Source organism: Martes martes, assembly GCF_963455335.1.
Source record: "Martes martes genome assembly, chromosome: 16".
Lineage (NCBI taxonomy): Eukaryota > Metazoa > Chordata > Mammalia > Carnivora > Mustelidae > Martes > Martes martes.
The window spans coordinates 26026915-26046745 of NC_137904.1; the positions used below are offsets into that span (position 1 = coordinate 26026915).

Here is a 19831-nt window from a genome sequence, read left to right on the forward strand (position 1 = left end):
ACCTGTCAGAGTCCACCCCTCATCCTTCAATAGGTGTGTACTCCTCACTCCTACCCCCATGGAGCTCACTCCTCACTGGCCCAGGACACAAGAGGTTTTGAGGTGACCAGAGTGTCCAAGAGGTGCTCATTGCTCAGTGTCTTCTCAGCTTGAAGAAATGTCCAGTTGAGGGAGACTGGATGTAAGGATTCAGGCCATCAGGCTGGGTGGCCAGGGTGAAGTTGCCTAACCTCAGCCTCTTTCCCTGGTAAGTGGGGATAAAGGGCCCTCTCTACTCCTCATGGCCTTGGTTGGGGGAAGGCCAGAACTGAGGAATATTACAGTCCCAGAAGATGGTGGGAGCTGGCTGTAGAGGCAAACATCCAAGAAACCTACAAGAGCAGTCTGAAGCTGTGCTCCCCAATGTGGTAGCCGCTAGCCACCCCCCAACCCATGACAACTTAAATTAATCAAAATGACATGCTATTAAACTCAGCTCCTCATTCCCATGAGCCACATTTCAAAAGCGCCCTTGGGGTGACTGGACTGGACAGTGCCGCTAGAGAGCACTCCCTCCATTTCTGCAGAAAGTTCTATTGGACAGCACCGACCAGTCCTCCTCTGACCGGTTTCTTCTGGCCCCTGCCCTTGCTCTCAGTCCCTCTTTCTTCATGCAGCCTCCTTTCCCAGCCACCTAGCCCCAGAGGCCATGGTTTAAGTGAGGAGGGCTGGTGGATCATAAAGGATAGCTCAAGCTGCTGGCAGGAGCGAGGCTGTCCTCTTGCGGGTTCTGTGTAGTGCTTGGCTGCCTACTGAGACGATAAGCTCCTGAGAGGCAGGGTCTGGTGTCTTCTGCCTCTCTGACCATGCCCTACACAGTGTTAGGCACACAGCAGGTCCTCAAGCACCGTTATGGTCCACTGGGGCTAACTGGTAGTCAGAAAGCTTAAGTCAGTAGAGCCCTGGCTTGGCCATGACTTTCCTGCGTGATGTCTAGAAGCTCACCATACCAGGCCTCAGTTCTCCCTCCACCAAGGAGCAAGGGGATTGGCTGGAAGAGATGATCTCAGAGCTCTCCTGCTATATCCATCTATGGCTTCAGGAGGCAGAATGCATATTCCCAGGGGGTAGGTCCTGTGTTTGGAACCACAGGGGCTATCAGTGGCCAGTGCTCCAACCTAAGGCCAGACCCCATAGGGAGCTGTGTTGCGTAAAGATGTGTGTGACGAGGTGCCTGGCATTGTGTGAGTGTGTGCATGTGGGGGTGTACATGTTTACTTTTGCTCCCAAATCGAGGTAAGAGGGCAGGAAATCCACCATCACCATGCAAAGATAACTGACCGGTAGTCAGGGTGTGGGTATGACGTCTTCAGGACCTATTTTTATTGACTGTTTCTCCCTTTTCCACAGATGGTTTGATAAGCAAAGATGTTTCAGTGTCTGCAAGGCAGAGCTTCTTTTGGGAGACAAAGAGACCCAGTTCCTAGGACTCAGGGTTGTCTACAGATGCCCATGGTCCCAGGACACAGACTGGTCTCAGGGATGTTCTGGAAAGCCAAGCTCTGCTGGTCAGCTCTCAGGGATGCCAGAGCTCAGCACAAACCCAGACCACCCTCTGTTTGCTGGAAGGCAGGGGCACTGAATTTAAAGAAGTGGATGAAGCCAACAAGGCATCTCCTTGGCAAGCAGCAGATGGCCTGGATTCAGCCTGAGGTGAGCCACTGGAAGGCATTGTTGGAGTGATGTATGTGGCGACCATTTTACTCCTTGATTGTAGGAGCAGGAGGACCACCACACAGTGAGGGAAATGGTCATGCTCACCTCTCCCCACAGGGAGCCTGAGTGAGAGTCATGGAAGGAAAGAGTGGTGGTGAGGGAGCTTAGAATTTGTAGTCAGTCATTCCCAGGGTGGAAGCACTGGCTGCTCTCAGAAGCCTGGAACGCCTGGGCGTGGTCAGGGCCAGAGCTCAGGATTGGGGGGCTGGTTCCAGGAGTCATGGGGTGGGGGTTGGAAGAGGTGGGGGCTGGCCTACTTGGCCTCCACTCACCTCAGCTCTAACCTGAGGGCCCAGGGCATCTTTCTTGCTAGTATCTTCTCTTCCTTCTCCTCTCCCATGGAGGCCCCTCCCCAGGCCTATCCTTGACCCCCTTCCCTACTCCCTGCTATGACATCCTGAACACAGCACTACTCTTGCTTTGGGTCTACTTTGCAACCATGTCCCACTCTTGGACACCTCTTTACTTTCTCCACCTGGGGGAATTCTAGAAGCCACTAGCGTCTCTAGGCTTACTGGCTGTATCACTCCAATCTCTGCTTCCCCCACCTTCTTCTCTGTCTGATCTTCCTGCACCCCTCTTGTGAGGACCCTCCTAGATAATCCAGGATAATCCCAAGACTCTGTTCAAATGCCCGGGACACCATGATGCTTTCCCTGAACACCCACCACCCCACCCCACCCAGGAGGAGGCCGCTGTCCTCCTCGTGCGGGTACATTCATGTCATACTGGATTGGGTTTGTGTGTCTCCTCCTCTAGGCTGTGATCAAGGACCTGGTGTTTTTCACCTTAATGTCTTTACTGTGGTGCAAAGCCTGACATAGTATACATACAGCTAATGAATAGTTTGCTGAATAAATACACAGATGAATGTGTGGATGAACTTACTCAGGGGCCTGTACACACAGGTCCCCCAGGGGCTCACACAGGCCTGGTGCCAGGTCCCTGAGTCCATGCCCTTTGGCTTTCCAAGCCAGCAAGCTCCTCCACCTTCCCCTAGTGGGAAGAGATGTTCTCCCTTCAGCTGGGCCTCCTGGCTGGGTTGAGGTACTCCAAATAGTTGGAAGAGGAAGGAGATGGTCCATGTTTTCCTCTTCTCCTGAAATCAAGCCACCCGCCTGCACAATAATATCTTCTCCATGCTTCCAACACCCCCCTCAGCCTATCTGCCTTCCCTTTCCAGTATTCCTGTCATCTGTCCCTCTCCCATCTACTGAAATCTGAGGGAGCCCTGAGTATCACAGTCCATGAGGGACATCCCTACTCTTCACGTCTATGTTGTAGTCCTGCTGATGGAGAGCCATCCTTTAAAGCCCGGACCAAGACAGCCCACCCGAAGCTAACCAATCTTTCAGAGTCCTGTACCCCTCTGCCATCACCCACAGCCCCGGTCCCCGTACCCAGCTCACCTGTCTCTCCCCAGATGGGCAGGTACTCATCTTGCTGAATGTCCAGCATGATCTCCAGCCCGTTGCCTGTCCCGCCCTTGACCGTGGTGAGCAGAGGTTTGCCATCCTCTCCTGAGTTAAACATGTAACACTTTCCATATTTTGTAAACACCTGAGGGAGAGAGGAGAAGGAGAGAATCACATGAGTGACTTCAGACTAGAGACTGGTGAGACCTGAGAGGTGAGATGACATCAGGCCAGAGTCCCCATAGTCCATCCCAGTCAAGCCCTCTGGAGGAGCCATGATTCTTCACTGCGACTAATGGCCTGACTTTTGCCAAGCAGGATTCAGGTATCAAAGAAAAGTATGGACACATTTTGGGGTTTGTTGTGATGGGATCTGGTGTCTTCTCCCCCTGGGCACCCCCTGCTCTGGGTGGTCCTGTCCATCTTCCAAATGTTGAACATCATTTGTAAGCCAATCTGAACCTCCAGCCCCAAGCTCTCTCCTGGACTTCAGACTCGCTGATCACAGTGCCTGATGAGTGTGACTTCAGGGGGACCCAGAGTCCCCAGACACTCAGTGAGTCCCAGTGGGAACAAACTTCCTCAGGTTCCCTGCCCCACCAGATGGTTCTGCTGCACTCCTGTCCCAGGGAATAGCATCACCCCCTTCCAAGAGGTTTGAGCCAGACCCTCAGAGTGGCTGTCCACTCTTCCTCACCTCCATGTCCAATTAACCAGAAAGGCCTGTCAAGGCTGTTTCTACATCGGCATGCATTCCGCCTTTTTCCTCTGGCACTGCTGTAACTCAGGACCCATTCATTGCTTGCCTGGGCTGCTGCAATTTCTGAGCTGGGCTCCTGGATTCCAGACCACCTCCTTGAGCCCATACTCTAACTTTGCTGTGGCTCCTGCTTTCTGAAATGCAAACCTCACTTTGATAATCCTGTGCTTAAAATTCATCAGTGATCCCCAGCACCCGTAGGCTTAAATCTAGGCCCACCATAGAGATGCCCTCTGCCCACTCCATCCTACCCTTCCCCATCCGTGTCCACAGGAATCCACTAGCAGGGAAACTCTGTGCATTCAGGGACTACATCTGCTTATTTGCTGTGTATGGTACCTGGCACATGGGGGTGCTCCAGAAATATATGTTGAATGAATGAAGGAATGAGTGAGTGCTGAGTGGGTGGATGGAATCAGATCAGACAACCTGCTGGTTCACACACTTCTTTCTGTTTGCTGCTTTTGCTATCTGCAACTCCTCTCACTCCTCTTCCTAACTGTTCTCTGAGATGGGACTGATGCATCTCCTCCTCCAGGAAGCCTTCCTGAGTCCCTGGACCAAGCTGGTCTATGTCCTTCCTCCCCGTTCCCCTGGCTCCTTCACCATGACAGTTATCACATCCCAAATAGTTGGTCCTACATCTCTCCTGAACTTGACTCTGCCTCTCACTTCTGCATCCAAGGACTTACTACATTGCCTGGCACCCAGTAGGTATTTGGGCCACTTTTGCCTGATGATTACATGATTACAACGATGTAGTACGATGGTGTGATGGTGTGGGAAGAGCCCAAGGCAAGGAATGCAGAGATCTTTGTCCAAGTTTGATGTTGCCACTCATTAGTCATGAACCAAATAAACCCTCCAAGCCTCAACTTCTCCATCTATAAAATGGGAGTTCTCGCCCTTTCCTTAGCGACGTCTCAAGGTTACCAAGAAGATCAGCTGGGGTAATACATACACAACGTGTTTTGAAAACCGTAAGAGCTTTCTACAAATGCTATGGGTTATTATGCTTACATAACTGCTTTGGAACCTCGAGCGGAAGCCAAATTACGTCTGGCAAAATTGGCTGGAAGAGAGCCAGGCCAACTGTATTGGGTTCCTGTAGCCGCTGAGGTTTGGAACCAGACCTCTCCTTGGCCTTGCTTCCACTGAGCTGTCCCTGCCTGCAGCATGGAGGCCACGGTGTGGGGTGGGGGGGCTCTCTGGCCTCCCATCCTTCAGTGTGGGGGCAGATAAATCACAGGGGCAAGTGCTGGAGGCTGCCTTTCTTATGCAGATCTTGAGAGTCAGATGGAAGGAAGGAAGAGAAGCTTCTACGATGTGCCAGACACTCTGCTAGACACTCACCTATGTTATCTCCTTTAACTCTTGCAACCATGACTGTTCTGGGAATTTCTGCTCCCATAGTGCAGAGGAGGAAACTCAGGCCCAAATATGCTAAGTGACTTGCCTAAGGTCACACAGCTATTAAGTAGAGATGCTGAGATACGAAATCCATGAATGTCTAATACGCATGCTCTTTCTGGCTGTGCTCTCCTGGGTCTTTGTCACTGGGGCTTTTCTGAGCCCTAGTCTCTTTCTCCATGCCTTGCTTTTTCCATCAGCCCATCAGTAGTCATAGTCATGGGCTCCTCCTATGTGCGAGGATTATGGGGATTGCAAAGAAGTACAAAGCCTGCTACCTGCCTTCAGGACCCGTGGGAAGCCCCGGCAAAACATCAGAGTTCACGTTTTCTTCACTGTATAAAATGTCTCAGTCCCTGACCTGCCGCACTGTTTCAGGACAGCCAAGCCCTGCTCCCCTAGCTTCATGGTGGGGGAGGACAGCTGGAACATGATTTTCCAAAAAACCCCCTGAGCTTTATCATTGCTATTATTTATAGCAACTAGACTTGGCTAACGAATTTGTCCTCCGGAGAGATGTTCCCTGGGACCACCGTAATGAACAGAGGAGAGAATCTTACAGTTAGCACATCCTTGGCAAGGGCTTGAACACATCTGGGGTGACTTCTGGGTGTTCTACTAGGACTTTTCTTTGTAGATCCACTAAATAGGCTTGATGGCTCCGAAACTGATTCTAATATGAACTACCTATCTATACGAGGTGATTCGTAAGTAAAAGTACATTGCAACTTTGCACTGGATTATTGCAAATTCCAATTCCCCCACACCCTACACTTGGTAATTGAACTCCAGAGTATTGGGCTGGGGTTAGAATGTGACCCCTACCCACTGGGGCCAAGGGTGGACCAGCCCAGTGTCTCTGATCCCAGACATGCAGGGTGGGTGGGGTCGAGAGAGGGCATCCTTGGGGGATGACAAGGTGCGGAAGCTCCGAGGGGTCTTGCAGACCGTCTCGTCGACTTGCCTTACTTCACAGGGAAGGAAATGGGGACTTGGCAGGGAGGAAGCAACTTGCCCAAGGCTGCGCAGTGAGAACGGGTTTAGTCTGAACTTCCTTTACAGAAGCCTCCCTCAGCTTCCCCACTTGAACAGGAGATGGAGGCTCTGGGGGCTTGCTCCCTTCAGCTGGTCATTGACACAGTGCCTGCTCTGTGTCGGGCACTGGGCTGGCACCGCCAAAGCCTCGGGCATCCAAATCTCCCCTACAGAGGAGGGAGCAGACGAGTCTTTGCGGTGGCAGTGACGGAGACTCACTCCCCACCCTTGGCTGCCCCCTCGCCAGGCCTGCTACCCACCCTGGGCCCTAGGGGTGGCTCCTGCAGGGGCCCGTGGTGTCAGTCTCTCCCCGCATCCCTGCTCCCAGCCTCCATTTCAATTGGAACATCCTGTCTTACAACCTCGCACTTCCCATTTTTTCCCTTTATGGTGCATATCAAATCGTGTAATTAGCTGGTTATCCACGTGGCTATTTCTCGGACATGCCTTCGCTAGACTGCAAGCTCTGAGAGGGTAGGGACTGTGTCTGTTTTGCTGAATGAACGAAGGGACTCCAGGGTGTGCCAACCCACATCCCCTTGCCCACATCTGGGAGGCGTCCTTCGGCACTGGCCAGCCTTTTTGACACTTGTCCCACTCTCCCTCCCCTCCCTCCCCTCCCTCCCCTCCCTTTGTCTGCCGAGGCCCTTCTCAGCTTCCCACTTCATTGTACCTAAGCATTTTTGCTTGCTTCTGCATGAAGGTATTAGAGGAAATAATCCTTTCGGGAGCTAAGACAGTCTACCTTCATTAGGGCAGGAGAAGGGGCTCAGAGACAGCAGCAGGCTCGTGCTGGCTGCACGCCTCTCCCAGCCTCCCTCACTGTGCTGCGGGGCCCGCGGCTCCTGCCTGGTGTTTCCGAGAGGATTATTTTTCTCTCTGCTCAACATCAAAGACCTGAGAGCTATGTACACACTGCACAATTTTGCTACAAACTTGGGACAAGATGCAGCTCTCCTTCCCCATTTCGGGAGCATAATGATGTGTAAGTGTAACACACGCTTCAGATGTCTTGTCTTATCGTCCCCAGCCAGAAAATACAATTTATTTAAGTCCGGACTGTCAGGCCCAGCTTGCTGTTGCTTCAGACCTGCCATCCTCCCAGGCATCGCTCTGTGCTCCCGGTAAGTGCTGACAGCCCCATCTCGGATGGCAGGGTTGGACCCACTGGGTTGCTAAGAGTCTAGAATTATAGTCAGTTGCGTTGGTTTGTAAGAGTTAAAGGTGTACATTTCAAACCTGGATCTCCTGGAGGGAGCGGGCAGCAGAGGGTGAGGGATATGTGGGATCTTGAGATAAACATGAGTCCCGTGAAATTAACCTTTATTGCTAACATTTGCATGGTGTGTTACAGCTTAGACTGCCTATGGACCCAGTGGCCCCATGAAGGAGAGGAAACCAACCATTCCTGATCCTCTACTCTGTGCAGGGCCCTGCTTGGCATTTCCATAGGTGTTCTCTCTTCCCTAATTATGGTCCAGCTCCCCTGATGTGGAGGCATCTTGTGATCATGTCCCCATTTCATGGTTGAAGATACTGAGGCTGCTTAGGAGGTAGGTAGTAGAGCTGGGACTTGTGGGTGAGACTTTAATCAGCAGGGAAGTCACAAGGAAGGAAGCCTGGGATTTGGGGCCAGACAGAATGAGATCAAGACAGCTCTCTATCACTTGTCAAGTCCATGGTCCTGAACATGGCATTTTCTGTCCCCGGGTGCATTGCCTCATCGACAAACCCAGCAAGATAACCTTGCTGCGTGGTTGGATGGCCTAAATGGGAGGATTTAAGTGGGTTGTTTTGGAGGATTATGTAATAGACATCTTGACTAGTTATGAATCCATACCAGGGAAGGGGTCACTAGGTTTCTCCTTTTCATTTGGGTTGTGGATAGGGAGGCCGAGATGAATTGAATGGGGGATTGAGGCTTCCTGTCCTCTCTGCTTAGGTCCCTAAATACCAAGCTCATCTCAAAGTAGTTAGAGGAGATGAAGACCTCCCTGTGCCACTGACTGCTTACTCCTTAATGCTGCTAAGCCTGTTGCTGAAGCCCTGGGCAGCCCAGGAGATGACAGGCGCCATGGAGTTCTGGAGGAGACAGAGAGACATTGCCATGCATACCATCCACTTTGAAAATCTACATGTAAATTCCAACTGAACTGTGACCAGTTATTGGTAAAGTGAAAAGATCCCACCAATCTGAAGTTGACACATTCTAAACAAAAGAAACACAGATGTGGGGATGGGGAGAAGGTCTCACTGCCTTCCTGTAACTCTTAAGAGTAGCCCTGGAGTTTGCTACCCTCCCTGGGGTACCGTCGACTTTATCGCTGCCGTCGCGACTATTTGCCAACTGCCCCCAAGGTTGGTATTATCACCCCCATTTTACAGATAAGAAAGTCAAGGCCCAGAGGGGCTGAGCCAGGTCACAGAGCTGGTCAGTGGAGAACTCAGGGCAAAATTCGTCTTCGCCTACTTCTGAAGCCTGTGCTCTTTGTCCCCTGTCCCTTGTAGCTACGGCTCTAATACCAGCCCCACTCCCAATCAGCTCTGGTCCTGGCCAACCGGTGAGATTGGAGCTTGCTAACACAGGGCTTTCCCACCTGGTAGTGGGGGGCATCCTGGAAAAGGGTAAGCATCTTCTCATCCAAACCTCTTTTTCATATGGGAGTCTAAGGTCCACAGAGGTGAAGTGACCTGCTCTGGGTCACACAGCTAGCTTGGAGACAGAGCTGAGATCTGACCTGGGCTAGATGGCTTGGGTCTGTGCTCTTCCTCTAAAGCCTGCTGTATGCCCACGCCAGGGGCTGGAACTAATGGCCAGGATCCCCTTCTCGGGGCATTGCGTCCAGGAATACGGGAAAGATCGGCAGCCCATGCTGGCCCCGGGTGTGAGCATCCAGGATTGGCGTGACCTGCTGGGGTCCCTTGCCTTACAGAGTCTGGGAAATGGAAAGAGGAGCCCTTGCTGGGAAAGGTTAAGAATGGCTGATACCCATGCAGACACAGTTTTCTGGTTCAATTAATAGTGCAAACAACATTTCTACACCATGTACCTACTTAAGAAAATAAATTATGCATAAGTTCCCTCAAGGGTTGTTGAAATACCCACTCACCAGCACACGGCTGAGCCTGCAAGCTTCAGACCTTCCAGCCCCCTCATTAATCCTGACCTTTAGGGCTTCTAGGCGGTGGGTTTCTTGTCTGTTCTTGCTTATTACCCTTGAAGGAAATGAAATTGTACTGCTCCAAAATGCCTTCAAAATTCAGTCTTTCCCTCTCCACACCAGTGCCCCCGGACCGAGTTGACTGAGTTTCCCCTCACCGAAATTTCCCCTTACTGAAATTTCTCATTAGGCTGTTTTCCAAAGAACGTGTATTAAGCCAACCATTTAGTCTAATTTGTTTGGTTTGCTTCTTTCAAACTCCTAACACACACTTCACACAATTGGGAAGTGAGAACGTCTGTTAAATGGGTCTCCGGGCTTCCAGGAAACAAAATGAACCTGCCTTTATTGTATCCTAAAGTTGCAATGATCTTGTTTGAAGACAAAACACAGCAGGGGGAGGGCGGCGGAGGGGGGCTGCTGGAGACGGTCAGCTCTTTGAAGGCAAGGACTGTGTCTTATTAAAATCTCTGCTTGCTCGTTCATCAGTTCCTGCAACGGAATTTCTGACTAGTTCTCTCCTTCCAAGGACTGTGGCATGAGTGTGTTTTCCCTACAGGTACAACAAATACCTGTGAAAGCAACCCCATGAAAGCACCCCCGTGGGGTGGTGGGTGGTATTCCTGGAAACCAAGAAGCCCAGGGAACATGGCCCCTTGGGAACCACTTGTCACCTCTTCCCAACCAGAAGGCCACCATCTCTTTTAAGACATCATTAGTATCATTCTCCTTAGAGGCAACTTTTGGGGTGGAAGGGGAAGAAGGAATAGTCACTGAGCATTGACCACAAGTCAAGCACTATGCCGACTGCTCTATACCCTTCCTGTCCTTTCCAGCTCACAAAGCCCGCTGAAGTTGGCCTTATTCCACCCAGTGTGCAGATGAGAAAACTGAGGCTCTGGGAGGCTAAATATCTCTTCCAAGGTCCTACAGCTAAAGAGTGGTTCACCTGATGTTCCCTTCTATGTGCATGGGTTGTGAGAGGTCTGCTTGGCATTATTAGAATGTATGAGATGGTCATGTGACCCTCTCTTCCGCACCCCTGCATGCAGCTGCTGGGATGTGACATTTCCTGTGCCTGTTTCACTGAGAGGCCCTCCTGCCTCCTCCCTCCGAGCCTGAGTGCAGCTGGGGCCTTGTCCACCGGGCAACTGTCCAGAGAGCTTTAGACCGTGCAGGAGGGGGGATGTGTGCTCGCCATGCAGAAAGAAAGAGCATCACGCGGTTGCAAATCTGTCAGCTGGGAAAACAGCACGAAGGGGAGGAATGGGTGACTCTGAGTGTTCTCTTCCGATTCAAACATTTTGTGAGCAAATGTGCTCTTGGTGGATGACTCATAGAGACAGAGGGCGACTTGAAGGCACTCCGGCTGCTCACCTGAAGAGTCCCTGGGAAGGCCAGACCTCTGCTGATGAATCCCTCCTGACAGCTCATGGGAGAATCCCATATTGGGTCCGACTTGAGGTTGCGAAATGGGATGTGGGGAACCAGACGCCTTTCCAGCAGGACCTGCGGCTTGGCTGGTGGGGGGCCGGGCCCTGGTCTGATGGAAGTTTCAAATGAGATTCAGCGACAGGTTGGCTGCTGTCTCTGCTAAGGCCCCAGGGTCTGTCTTCTCTTGCACGCCAGAGGGGCGGTGGCATTTTTATCTCTGGATCCCCAGTGCCTGGCTCCAGACCTGGCACATAGTAGGCACTTACGGGAGATGTCTGGAAGGAAGAGAAAAGTCAAGCACGAATTGGGGACCAGGCAGCCCCAGCTTCCAGTGCTGGCTCTGCACCGATGTGGGGACTATTTCATCGCGTTGGTTCTGGATCCTTCATCTCGGAAGTGCTGGCAAGAGTACCTTTCAGTAGAATTGTAAAGATCAAAAGGGCTATAATGGGTCTGAAAGTGCTCTGTGGAGGAAAGAAACCCTCTGCCCAGGCAGGGAACGTTTCTGTTTGTGGTTTGCAACCTGCTTAAGCCCCCAGCGGGCGCAGGGGAGGGGCAGAGCTGTTATTCTGCTGTGAGAATGGAATCTGAGATGTTGTTCCGTCTGGGGCCATGGTCACGGCTCATCCATTCACTCAGTGGACATCCACAGCCCGCCGCTTGTGTTCTAGGCACCATCTCAGGTGTTGGAGATACAGGAAGGCACCATCTCAGGTGTCGGAGATACAGGAATGAGTCCACCCTCTAGGAATGGCCTTGCAGAGAGGGTGGTGCCAGGTGCTGTAGGAAGGCATGGAAGGAAAGCTGCCTGGAGGGCAGTGATGGAGGGGGCTCCGGGGGTCTGTGGCAGAATTCTTGCTAGGCACGGCGAGGGTGACACCAAGGTATTTAGCAGGTGGAGACAGACCCCTTAGACCGGCTCCTGGTCTGAGAAGGGCCATGCTGATGTTATTGGGAAGACCAGTGGCACCAGTCCAGGCTTCTGGTTGTCTGCCGAGCCCTGCCTACCTGCCCATCATTCCAGCTCTTTCTTTTGGAACCGAAGACCCTAGACAATCATGGGCTCTACTAAAATGTGGGCAGGATTTGCAGAAGAACACAGACTTTGGAGTCAGACTATCTTGAGTTGAAAACCTACTGTGTGCCAGACACTGTGCACAATGAATAATGGAGCTCAGCTGTCAGATAGGAGATAATTATTAATACAGAGATGCAGTGACCGGTAGGCGTTGGTATCTGGTTCTCTCCAAGGATGCCTGGTCAGTCTCAGAGCTGATCTGCCCATTGCCAAGAGATTGCCTTGACAAACGTAGGGTCACAGGGCCAAGGCAAGTGGATAAATTAAAAAACACACTTCTGGGGAGCCAAGTCTGACTGCAAAGAGGTTCCCCTTGGCTGTCACCAAATGTGGGGAGCAGGACTCAGGAAGGATTCTCTGACTTTAAGGAGGCAAAGAAGCCCAGAAAAAGTGAAGGAGCATGGTTGCAAACATCCACAGTCTTGCTACCATTTTCTTCTGCTGCCCTCACTTTCTGTTTCTAACCCTACGGACATGATTCTGGCTGTTCCAGGCTGTCCCGGTGCCCAGGCAGGCAGACCAGGGGCAGCATGTGTTCAAGACACAGCAGCCCAGACACCCTGGAATGCGGCCCCGTGTTCCACCACATCTGGGTGTTCTGGGGAGCAGGGTGCCTCTGAGTCTATGTTCTCGTCACTCTTGAGATGATGGATGTATCTGGCAGAGGCTGTACCCGGGGTCATGGTCCCCGTTACAAGCTCTTTTTACAGTTTCTTGCTTGATCCTCTGAGGGCATCCCTGTGCCCTCTTCTACCTGCTGCCTGCTGGATTTCCAGGAATATGTTACCTGCTTGGTTTCTCCCAAGGATGTGTTAGATCTCTTCTGGAACATTCCATGGCTATTCCTGTATGAGAAGTTTGTGTTACCCTTGCTGGATATTTCTGCTCATTTGAATGTTCACCTTTCCATCACCCTCCTGGCACCTATTCCCAGGGTTTAGGTGGGCTTCACCTCCCAGTGTGAGTATGTTTCATACCTAGAGGACCAACCCTGAGATAACAGTCGAGTCACTTTTTGCACCTGTCTCATTACATACCTGCTAGGATTTTTTTTTTTTTCTTTTTGGCAGATGTGGGATGAGGAGGGAACCAGAAATGTGTTCTGTTGTTCTCCTGGTTAATTTCACATTATTCTACAGGGCTGCATTGAAGACGATGCATCAGTAAAAAACAAATGATGGTTTATGATGCTTGCAGAGGAAAAGCAGATATTCCAATTAATGCCAGGGCTGAAAATAATCCCAAGGTGGACTGATTCTAAAAGCTGATCAAGAAAAGGTCAAGGGGAACCCTCCTACACTATTGGTGGGAATGCAAGCTGGTGCAGCCACTCTGGAAAACAGCATGGAGGTTCCTCAAAAAGTTGAAAATAGAGCTACCTTATGACCCAGCAATTGCACTACTGGGTATTTACCCTAAAGATACAAATGTAGTGATCTGAAGGGACACGTGCACCTGAATGTTTATAGCAGCAATGTCCACAATAGCCAAAATATGGAAAGAACCTAGATGTCCATTGATAGATGAATGGATAAAGAAGATGTGGTGTATATACACAATGGAATACTATGCAGCCACCAAAAGAAATGAAATCTTGCCATTTGCAATGACATGGATGGAACTAGAGGGCATTATGCTGAACGAAGTAAGTCAATCAGAGAAAGACAATTATCACATGATCTCCCTGATATGAGGAATTTGAGAGGCAGGGCGGGGGGGTTGGGGTGTAGGGAAAGGAAAAAAAAATGAAACAAGATGGGATCGGGAGGGAGACAAACCATGAGAGACTCTTAATCTCACAAAACAAATTGAGGGTTGCTGGGGGGTGGGGGGTAGGGATAGGGTGGCTGTTACGGACATTGGGGAGGGTATGTGCTATGGTGAGTGCTGTGAAATGTGTAAGCCTGATGAGTCACAGACCTGTACCCCTGGGGCAAATAATACATTATATGTTAATAAAAATAATTTAAAAAAAGAAAAGGTCAAATAGGTAACTACCCACATAGCACTGAAATCCTCATATTACTATATTCTTACTGAAGTCATGTTTTCTCATTGAAAACAGATTTCAGTTTTTCTAGGAAATGCTCAGAGAATGTCATTGTCTTCTAGTCTTCCCAAGGGCTGGTCTTGGAGGTTGAAGAGCATATAATGTTAGTAGCAAAGCATGCTCAAAGCCGCCACAGATTCACAAAGGCAGAGGGTGTCTGGTCGTTTAATCAGACTGCTTTCCTGACACGTGGTGGACCTACGAAGGAGAGTGGCCTCGTGCACAAGGTGTGTCTTCCAGCCAGGTCTTAATTCCACGTGTCAGGAAAGCAATCTGATGGTGCCAGTGTCTCTGTAACAAGCAGTGATTCCTTCAGGGAAGGTTTGGGCAGGTATCAGATGGCAGTATGAGGGGCAGGATTTCGGGGGTTGAGGTGGATGGGACTCTAGTTGATGACAGAGGCAGTGGTAGGACTTTGCGTATACTTCAAAAGGGCTTAGACTTGGCCCCTGCAGTAGAGTGGAGCATGATTAAGCTTTGGAGTCAAATCCCAATTCTGCTGTTTACGAGCTTTTTAAATTGGGCTAATACCCACTGAGCATTCCCGTGTCGAAGATTGGTAGGCTAGACTCCTAGGAGACTGTAATTTTCATTGTCCCACAGCTCCTTGCCTTCTGATCCCAGTATCAAAGGACCTGAGATGATCAGGGGCTTTCAAAATGGAAGACAAAGCATCCTTTAGTTCACTGGACATCCAACGTGCAACTCTTCCCTGTCGAATATGCTGGTAGGTCTTGGGGACACAAAGATAATAAGACATGGCCACTACCCCAGGTAGTTTATGAGTTGTCTGGGTAGAAATGGACATAAAAGAGCTTCAGATCATCAAGGAGATACAGCAGCTGTAAGACCACTACTGATCAATGCCCACAACGCAGCTCTTAAGGAACAAGGTCCCCCTGCGGAGCATTCGTTCCAGCCCATCATCCCCGCTGGACTGTGTGCATTTTCACCAGGGTCTTCTTTCTGCTACAGCTTGGACATCAGCATGCCCTGCAACCTGCCTTCCCTGTCCTCCCCCAGCACCACCCCCTCTCCTCACCTCCAAATCACAGCCTGGACAAGGAAGGGGTAGATGAGGTGTCTGGGGTATGGAACTGAAGGAGGCACCCACTTTCCGGGGCTGCACTCACACTCACCTGAGAGTGAGTACCTTCTAGAATTTGCACCCCAGTTGCCTGGCTTGCCTCACCCTAGTTGGGGCCCTCCTCCAGACAGTCAGATGAAGACAGGAGTGGAGCCGTTTGTGACGAAAGCGGCACAACAGCCCGTTCTCCCAATAAGGTTGCAAAATAGACACTGTTGTCCCATTTTCAGATGAAGAAACTGAGGCGTAGAGAGGATGAGTTACTTTAGAGGCATCACGGAGCAGTGAATCACCTGCAGGGGTAGTCTTGGAGGAGTGGTGGCAGTCTGCAGGGGTAGTGGAAGACCGCACACAGGCTTATTTTCTGGGGCAGACCCCCATGTGGACCCCCATTCTGCCAGTTCTGAGCCACATGACCTGGGGCCAGTTACTTATTTTCTCTGACCCTCTGATTCCTCATCCGAAGAATGGGGATAATCCTTCTCAGGGTTAGATGGCAATGAACTCCAGGCACTTCGAGCTTCTGGTTCCGTGACTCTGCTTTCCCACGTGTCAAGTGGACAGGCCACACCTGCCTCACAGAGATGCCATGGGGACCCAGTGAAAGGATGGGTGTGCCGACCCTCTCAAGAGCTGTTGGCAGGATGAAATGTCATTTCCTGAGCCTTTGCTGTGTCTTCAGCCCAGTGGACTGTTCTCCCAGGATCTAAGGGGGGGGGCGTGAACATTTGTTTGGTGAGTCCTTTGGGGGCGCTCCTGATAATAGTTGCAGATCTTCCCTGGAGGGTAACGGAGACTGACTACCTGCTACCCTCATGGGTTTATGTGATGATCCCATTCAAACCTCCTGGCAACCTTGCGTTTATTGCTCTCATTGTTAGAGAAGATGCAACAGAATCCACAAGAGGCTAAAACCACTCATGTAAGGTCATACAGTGAGTCAGAAGCAGAACAGGGTCTCCGCCCCATCTATGGGATGAAGAAGTCTCTGTGTATCCCACTAAGGAAAAGACACCAAAAATATAGGCTCTTATGTCTCAGCAACGGAGCAAAACCTGAGAATTGCGTCTGCGCATGTCCCAACGTGCGGGAATATAAGCAGCACTAATTCCAAGCCAGTGCATGAAACCTGGTGAGTGCCAGTTGCTTGCTAGGCATGGTGGAGGGACATCTTGTGGCTCTGTAGGGTGGCCCGGTGGTGTCTTGGCTGTATCCACAAAATCTGGCTGAAGCTCCACAACCCCATTTCCCAAAACCCGAGGAATGAGGGGCAGGTTAGCAGTTCCCTGGAGGTTTAAGTTTTGCAGGTCCTACCTTGAGAACATCCCTCTAGCTAATCTCCTCCACTCAAGCCCTAGCGTTAGCCAAGTGTCAGGGTGATGCTACTCGTGTCTTCCTGTTACCTGCCCCAGCCTCCTCCCGGGTGGTCCCCCTGCGCCCCACTCCTTTCCCCTCATTCATTTCCCACATAGTGGTCCCAGGATCTTGCTGGAAAGCAGACTCCCTACTTATTCCTTTCCATGGCTGGAAATCCATTGGTTGGGCTGATACAAGGAAGCCGATGCCTCGGGCCCCCACGCAGCTGCTTCTAGCCTCTTCTCTCTTGCACTCCCTGAGTCATCTCTGCCCAACTATGCCCTTCTCCAAGCATGCCATATTACTTCACACCTCTGTGCTGCTGGACATGCTGACTCCTTTGCTTGGAACTCCTGCCCTGGTTTGACCCAGATAACTCTTAGTCATTTTTGTGTCTCAGCCTGGCGCCACCTCCTCCTGAAAGCCCCTCCTGACTGCCCACCCCCTTCTTCAGAATGGGTTAGGTGCTCCCCATCAGGACTTGGACGGCACTCAGTATCAACCCCGTTCCATCACACCAGATGGCCTGCTAACTCCTACCTGACCTGCTGACCTCAGCTGGCTTTTCCAAACTGGGGTCGGGTCTGAGGAAAGGACCTTTCTTGTGTGCTTTCCCTTCAAGCCCTGACTACTTGGGCATTTGTGTAAGCATTTGATTGATGCCCGTCTCTCCATGCTGGACTGTAAGCTGTGGGCTGTCTGGCTCTGCTCACTTTTGGGGTTCACTGGGGAGCTGACAGGACACAGAGACTTGTATCTCCGTGGAGGTTCATCATGGAAACCAGTGTACCTGAGATCCGCGTACACAGACCATGCCCATAAGGGAGCCAAGGAGGCAGGTGAAGCCCCCTGATCCAGGAGGAGACCCTGAGCTGAGATGGCCCTCCAGAGTTGTTTTGAAGCAAGGCAAGGGGCCACTCCTGGGGAGAGGACAGAAGCCTGGGCAAGGTACCTCTGTGCACTAGAGGACAGTTCCCAAAGGGGATTTCTGGACTGAGAGCTGTCCGCTGCCAGTATGCCAGTCACTGGGTGGGTGAGTGCCTCAGTCCTGCAAGGGTGAGCGTCCGCCATGCCTCCACATTCCCCGCATCACCCTGCTGCCAGGGACTTAGCAGGAAACCAACACACGCCAGATAAATGCCAACATAAACGCATCCATTTATTGTCTATCTTGGCTCCATCTCCAAACTGTGGGACTGTGTCTTCCTTAGCTTTCCCCGTGCTCTAAAAGGACCTTGCCTCTCATCGGTACCCAAGAGAAGTTTGTTGAGTGAATGATTAAGCTAAAAGAGAGAGACCAAAAAAAACAGTGCTACAAATTTTTTTCATAAGGAAAGATAAATCTGCTCACGACTTAGCTGTTCAAGGCTGCATCAAATGAGCACACCTGTATGGCCCCATTTCATGAGCCAGGTGTCTTCCAAGCAGAAAATTTAGCAGGTGGGCCGGAGCTCCCACAGCAAACCTCTGCCTGCCAACATGGCCCCTGGTTGAAGGGCTCGGGGAGAGATCTGGCAAGGAGGAGATCAAGTCTCCGAATAGCAATGTTAGTAACCCATCCTCCAAAGACAAAGAAGACATGGCTAGAGAAATTGGGGTATTTAGGATGGAAAGGAACAGAATTGAGGAGGACCACAGGTGCCACCTGCAAATATTTGAAGGGATGCCATTTGGAGGAGTGTGATTCCCTCCTGCTGTGGAGAATAGTTCTAGGGTTTCCGTTGGTTGTAGGGAAATAACTTCATTACGATGTCCAACAATACTCTTTCTGCGGAGATGGACATATTCTATATCATAAAGACATGGGTATCCGTTCGTCAGAGCAATATAGGTAAGACAGGTGCATCTCAACAGTCATACATTTGGTGACAACAAAAAGGAAATGTTAAATCATCCTTATCACCATTTTTATCATCCTTAAATGAGGGATGGAGGGGAACACGGACATAAAAATGTTAATGTGGTTTTGTCTGGATAGTGGGCACATGGGGTTCATTATATTATTCTGTTTATTTTGTATACATGAGAACATCTTCCTAATAAAAATAGATACATGTTAATTGTCCAACAAAGGGGAATCAAATGGGTGGTGTTGGGAGAGAGTGAGCTTCCTGTCACTAGACGTCTTTGTGTAAGCACTATAGGCATCCTTGAATGCCCCCACCCCGCAAAAACCCGAGATGTTGGAGCAAATGGCCAAGAGTAGAACAATGAACCAGAGAGACTTGGTCAGGGTCTCTACCTTTTGCGTCCTGGGGGAGGGGAACGGGCTGAGGGTCTAGAAGAGAGCGAGATTCTTGAAAGTCAGGAACCGGAGCCAGAGACCCTCACTCTGGCCAGTGGGAGATAACGGGGTGGAGGCAGGACAGGTGGCCAACGCTTCTAGGAAGGTTTGTGCACCTGCTGGGAGGCAAGCTGAATGTGGGGGAGGATCCAAGGCAGGGTAAGGGCCCACGGGTTTGGAAAGTAGCCTCAATCAGCGACAGTGTGAGTTTTGGGGGCTCAGATTCCTATGCCATTGGCCTACTTGCTGTGTGACCTTACCAAGGCACTCAACTGCCATGAGCCTCAGTTTTCTCATTGGGAAAATGGGACTAGGACCCACCTCATAGGATTGTTGTGAGGATTACGTTAATATTGACAGCCTTGTTCATTATTGTCTTTGCTGTGTGCAAGGGGGAGATGAACTTAAGGCAAGGCAGGCGCCAATGGGGAGAAGGAAATAGGACTGGAAGGCCTGCCTCAGACACCGGCCACCATGGGAGGGACTCATTTTAGGGATTGCTAATGGGGGATGGGGGGGGTGGGTATTTGAATAGGTCAGCCTGGCTTAAAAGACAGGAAAAACGCCTGCAAAGACCCTTCCATTGATAAAATTCCGGGATTCTCGAGGGATCCCAAGCAATTTTCTGGAGTAACTGCCGGGGCTTTTTGTACCCTGGCTTATTCCCATCTCTTGTAAAAGCGCAGAGTCCTGGAGGGCCGTGTGTCCACCCTGCAGGACGCAGTCTCCCTTTGGCAGCCCACACGGCTTGGGACCACTCAGCTGTGATCCCCTCCCGGACCCTGACCAGACCCGACTGAGCCCAGAGTCACACACAGTACACCCCGCAAGGGTAGGGCAGGCATGTTCATGTCCCCATTTCAGCTCCGGGTGCATCATGAGTGTCTACACAAACAGGTGTTTGAGCTAGTGTGGGGATGGGCGTCTTCAGGGGAACCTACCCACTCTGGGGCTTGTGTCCTTGGAGGGCCCCCTGAAGATGGAGGGGCAGCCCACCCTTCTCCAG

At 51.0% G+C, this 19831-nt stretch overlaps 1 protein-coding gene across 2 annotated transcripts in view; it reads right to left on the reverse strand.

Annotated features, from left to right (window-relative positions):
• Positions 1-19831, reverse strand: part of ASIC2 (acid sensing ion channel subunit 2) — a gene marked incomplete at its 5' end in the record, with an annotated part of 981828 nt that overhangs the window by 85703 nt on the left and 876294 nt on the right. For both annotated transcript variants that reach the window (XM_080825772.1, XM_080825771.1), the window contains one exon: positions 3165-3315. In XM_080825772.1, coding sequence (XP_080681898.1) covers positions 3165-3315 — 151 coding nt within the window. The remainder of the gene's footprint in view (positions 1-3164; positions 3316-19831) is intronic.